General features: G+C 29.2%; 1 protein-coding gene across 10 annotated transcripts in view; it reads right to left on the reverse strand.

The window, feature by feature from the left end:
* The window catches only part of Ndae1 (Na[+]-driven anion exchanger 1), a 178,264-nt gene that overhangs the window by 121,038 nt on the left and 51,226 nt on the right, over positions 1–6,000 (reverse strand). For 2 of the 10 annotated variants that reach the window (XM_067050702.1, XM_067050703.1), the window contains exon 1: positions 5,421–5,724. The exons of 7 other annotated variants lie outside the window; for them this stretch is intronic. In XM_067050702.1, coding sequence (XP_066906803.1) covers positions 5,421–5,451 — 31 coding nt within the window. In that variant the 5' untranslated portion in view covers positions 5,452–5,724. Of the gene's footprint in view, positions 1–1,868; positions 1,924–5,420; positions 5,725–6,000 lie in introns of those variants that run through there. One more of the 10 variants, XM_067050706.1, reaches the window with a different exon arrangement.

A 6,000-nucleotide genomic window follows, 5' to 3' on the forward strand; every position in this document is an offset into this window, starting at 1 on the left:
TGTCAATAAAAATATACAATCATACAGACTGTAATATTAATCAACATAATTATTGCACATATTACAACATCTGTGGAATTGTAATTTAACTGATTTTTCCATTGTGTAGAGGATAAAAATGTTAATTGCATGTTAAACTGATTATTGCCTAATTGGCTAATAATTTTAATTTTAGGTAATTGGAAGGAAAGTTTAATACATAAATTACTAAATTAAATTTAATGTATTAAATTGTTTAAAAGCCTTCAGTGAGATATCTAAATTAGTAATAAACAAACAATAGGCGGTGACCTGATTGGAAAAGGAGAGATGGGGAGATGGTGCTTACTCGAAGCGAAAATTAAACATATGAAACATGCTTAAGTGTCTTAATAAAACATTTGAAGTTTAATTAAGATATTCAAATATATTCAGTGGCTTAGTGACAATCGCAGATGTTCGGTCCGGCTAATTTTGCCTAGTTAGTTCAAGGCCTATAACTCTAAAGTTTTGAAAAACATGATATGTGATATATTTTGGCCTACCAACAGTAACTCCCTATGATTTTGTTGGATAAATAGTCACAGCCAATTGGACGATAAAATACTTTTTCTTCTTATTGGTATAAATGTTGGAAAACTAAGTCTGAATAAGATATGTTTTATTTCCGCTATATATATGAACTAATATATTTAATACGAATAGTATTAAAGGAAGAAACAACAAAATCCGATGCAAAATAACGCAACTAGGGTCATTTGACCACAAAAATCGAGTTTGACACTTCTGTTAAAATATTAGTATGTTATTAAAGGATTGTGGGTTTAAAAAGATGGAACAGTCATCAACGGTTAGTAAACAGTAAGACTATTTACAATATCCGCTCGTACAGTATTGCCTTTGAAAAATTACAAAACTCAGAGATTTACAGATTTCTTTCATTTTGACTATGTCTTAGGGAAAGCAGTCCTAACTGATTAGAAGATTAATGCTCCATTTGAGGAGCTTAATGAAGGATGTAATAAAGAAACTAATGAACCGACGATTACATCTACAATTGCAGAACAATATATGTATCAGTAACATCCGTCATTATTCACCTAAATTTGACTTGCGTTGAGTGATGTATTTTCGATTATGATTTGGACAACGCCCTTGATAAATAAACTAACGAGCTCCTTTTAAGATTACATCTGAAAAAATAACCGATTTTTTTTTTAACAATGAAATTGTAATATTTTGTAGTGCTGATATAACAAATGAATCAAGTAAGACGGATGGGTATGCCGAGGTCTTGTTAGCAGGGTTGTTAGGCTTAATGAATTAGGGTTCATAGAGGAGTTTATATTTTGGGTTTAAAGACAGTATACAAACTACACAAACGATGGTATATATAAACATTTTAATTCAAAGTAATTAATTTTATGATTGTTTTTTATTATTGTAAACATCGTCAATATGAATCTGGATAATCGAGTTTTAATCCTCAGACTCTTGACAACACGAATTATCGAAATCAAACTGATACTGATATTCTGAGCGCTAAAATAGAACAATACAAGTATTGTAGAACTGGTAGCTCCGTTTACATTACTTTGGCTTTTTATAATTGGACTGTATGTTCGTCTGTCTCTTACCGTTCTTCATTATCTTTAATTTATCAATAAGCTGTTTGGCCATTTAGCAAATGTTATCAAAGTTTTCTTGAAATAAACATAGTAATAATAACTAACAAACGAAGCCAATACAAAAATAATCCGTACCAACAAACTTCCCTTTACTGAATCCTCTATAAACCCAATTTCATTAGGCCTAACAACCCTGCTAATTAGGCCTTCGTCTACCCGTTGTACTTTACTCGTCTGTTATTCCTAACCAATGTTACTCACTCATTTTCGAAAACGTTGTTCAATCCTTGAATGTCATTGGCCATATTTCACATTCCTGAAATAATAGAAAATATGATATTTTACAAAAAAAAAAATAATTGATCAACTTTGCAACAGAGAAATAACGTTCCATTAAATTCTTCACGAATTTTATTTTGTTTACATATTTAGGTTGTTTTTTTTAAGTTATTGATTTATTACTATCTAATAATTAATTAGAAACCTAAGCGCATAATCATAATTTGAAACTAAACTACATTATAACAATATATTTCAAACATAATCGAGTATTTTTTTTATTGGTATTATAAATTAAATGATAATTTTAAAATGTTTCATTAGAAATATTGCATACAACTTATATTATAACGAGTCCCAAGTTCCTTTCATCGTTTCAAATATTTTTTTTTTTCATACTTGTCTCAAAGTATTTGATTCATGTATGAGACTTTCATGATATCCACTATACTGTAGCATCGGGGAGTTAAGTAAAGTAGCTTAAAGAAATTTTCTGACCATGGAAAAATCGAAAATTTTCTGTTTTAGCCTTTCTTGCTACTTCCACGTAGTTAATCCGGTTCGGTTATAATTTAACTGAATAGAATTATTGAACCCAGAACAAAATCCTTTATTATTCTTGCTATCGGAGTGATTACCGAACGCTTATTTGTGTATATACCAGGGTTCTTTTTCGTTGAATAAACTCGTAATCGGTAACTATATCTAGTTTGGTTTTCCTTGAATTCGGAGATACTGTTTCTTTCCTGGTGTTAGTTTCAACAGTTCCAAAATTAGTACAAGAGCCCAATAGGAGAAAAAAGGCAGTTATCTCACCCCAATTTTTGATTACTTTAATGAAAACTATGTATAATTAATAGTCAAAATTGATGAGTCTGCCAAGTATAAGTAGAGGGAATAAAAAAATAAAATAAATTGATTTATAGTTGTTCCGACTAATTTTTATTTGCTTAATTGATGTTCATATGTTAATGTCATAAAAACTACAACCCCTACGAAGATAAGTGTCATAAAGTACTTTATAGTAAGTTAAATTTCCTTTATTTTGAGTGTTGGCAGACATATGTATGTCTTATGGATCTAGAGATATATTTTTGCAAAAATCCAACATTTTATACGAATAACGAGAAATTAACATTTTGTGAGTTTATTTTGTCAAATATCATTAAAACTACTACTCCTACAAAGATAAACTTAATTAACTATTTTGTGGTAAATTTAACTAGCTTTGATTTGAGCGCTGGCAGACATCTGTACAGCCAATGGTTTCTGAAATGAAGTTTTTCATAAATCAAACTTATTGTCCGAACAACTATAAATCAATTTATTTTAGCAAATATCATGAAAACTACTACTCCTACGAAGGTAAAATTCAAACTTTTTCATAGTCCATTTATTTGAGTGCTAATATACATCTGTACGTCACATAGTTCCTGAGATACAGAATTACTAAATACTAATCTTTCAGTAGATTTTTAAGAAATTTTGCTATTCAAAAAGCTATATCTCGAGAATAGCTCTTTTAGGACTAATATTTCAGCAAATTTACTCTTCTTTAAATAATATTCTCTTAGATTTTCTAGTGTTTTTGGTAGTTTTTAAGATATAGAGCTCCGAATGAAAAATTAGTGTATTTTTAAGGTTTTAAAACAGCCGCCATTTTTTATTCCCCCTACCTATACTTGGCAGACTCATCAATTTTGACTAGTAATTTTACCTAGTTTTCATTAAAGTAATCAAAAATTGATGTGAGATAACTGCTTTTTATTCTTCCCAGCTCTTGTACTAAATGGATTTCAGAATTCTTGCGGTTTTTGCAACGTTATAACCAGGGTGGGTAAAAAACAGTTTTTGTCTGGAAAATTTACTATTTATAATTATCAATGATAAGCTGCGTGTAAGATTTTTGACCTACGGGAAAATAACAAAGCAATTAAATTAATTATATGTATAAATTATTTATAATTGTTATCGATTACATAAATATTATGTAAAATCTCTTTCCTCCCAACGTGACAAGTGTCCTTTCTCAGATTTCGTCTTGGGCCTTAAAACTACCTTCAAGACTAAATACCTAACAGAACATCATTTAAAAAGTAAGTTTGCTAAAATGTGACCCCGAATAGAGTTTATAAAGCAATATTCCATAAAAAATATACTGAAAAATCTATTTTGTTAGTCAGTGAATCTATTTTGGGAAATGTATATCTCAGGAATCGTTAGAGGTACAAATGTTAATTAGCACTTAAATTAAAGCTAGTTTAATATCTTATAAAGTAGTTTATGATGTTTATCTTCTTGGGGTAATATTATTTAATATATTTTCATATGAATATGATTTTGGCGTATGATATTTTGTTCAAACAATTTATTCTAGTAAATATCATGAAAACTACAACGCCTACGAAGATAAATGTAATAACCTATTTCATTGTTCATTAAACTAGCTTTAAATGTGAGTGGTGGCAGATTAATATTATATATAAGATTATGTTTGTTTAATGGTAGTTTCTGAGATATATTTTTTATAAATCAAATCTTTTGTCCGAACTAATAGAAATTAACATTTTGTGAATTTATTTTACCAAATATCATGAAAACGACTACTGGTGTAAATATTAACGTCATAAACTACTTTATAGTACATTAAACTATCTTAAATATGAGTGCTAGTAGACATTTGCATATGCAATGATTACTGAAATATAGTTTTCCCAATATTAATTCACTAGCTACTGATTTTTTTTTTTTTTGCTATGAAATGTTGCTTTTTGGAAAACTGTATCTGGGGAACTATCGAGTGTAAACAGGTCTATTAGAGCTCAAATTTACTCTACTTTAAATGGTGCTCTATTAGGTTTTCTAGTGTTGTTAGTAGTTTTAAAAATATGAAGTTCCGAATGAAAGATTAATTTTTTTTTAACATTTCGGAACATCAACTATTTTTTATTCCCCCTAACTATAGTTGAAAGACTCGTAAATTTTTACTAGTAATCATACATAGTTTTCGTTAAGGTAAAAAAAAAATTGGGTCAAATAACTGTTAACATTTTGTCATATCAACCATTTTTTATTTCTCCTAACTATAGTTGGCAGACTTATCAATTTTTGCTAGTAACTGTACATGATTTTCATTAAAGCAATCAGAAATTGGGGTGAAATAACTGATTTTTTCCCCACCGATTTCTTTTACTATCTCCCCTCCCCCCTTAGAGTCCGTTGTACCTCTAAACTTGAACTTTTACTTAAAGCTAATTTTTTAATTGACACACTATTCAAGTTCAGTTCATCAGCACTTAGTACGTTGCATTGAAAATTCTAACATTTTTTTATAGTGTATGAAGTGATGATTTTGAAAATTGCATTAGAACGTTTTAAAGTTTTGCTTAATTATACTATCAATAACTGAGCTGAATTCTTCGTATTTAAGTTCACTATTTTTTTTTTTTTTTAATTCAACGTAAATTTTACTGGTGTAGGTTTTGAAACCAGTATTATGGAACTAAGTAATCGTATTGCAGAAATTTTACTTACAAAAGTTCAGAGGTGGCATCTGATGTCTCATCGCAAACTGATCCCAACTCCAGATTGTTAATCCTAACGTGTTATTTGTAATGTACCTATAACCTATAACCTCGACGCGGTGAAGTTAATTACAGTAAAACTTAAGTTGTCTCTACAAGGAACACCCAAGCTGACTAAACTCTTTTACAAAGTAATTTACATGTATCACTCAGATTACCAACGTCACCAGAAAAAAAATGAAAGAATGAGATGAGCAAAGTATTTAACGTAAGTGCAGTAAAAAGATAATGAGCTGAGTATCTGAATGTAAATGGGACCAGTTAGTACCGGTTCGTGTGTCGGCGTACCGGTCCTGTACGTGTCAAATATAACAGAAAATACGACGTTTATGTAATCTGAACAACTGGTAGCAATGTTTATTTAGAGATATGCTTACGTTTGGGATACTGACAGAAAAAAATAAGAATTATAGATAAAGGTTAGAAAAATATTAAAAACGCTCCTATAAAATTTGAGGTTTTTCGTTTCAAGAAACGCAAATAAAAAAAAAAAAATATAATAATTGAAAATACTTTTTTTTAATTAATAA

Source organism: Halyomorpha halys, unplaced genomic scaffold (genome assembly GCF_000696795.3).
Source record: "Halyomorpha halys isolate HHAL.00 unplaced genomic scaffold, Hhal_1.1 Scaffold473.1, whole genome shotgun sequence".
Classification (NCBI taxonomy): domain Eukaryota; kingdom Metazoa; phylum Arthropoda; class Insecta; order Hemiptera; family Pentatomidae; genus Halyomorpha; species Halyomorpha halys.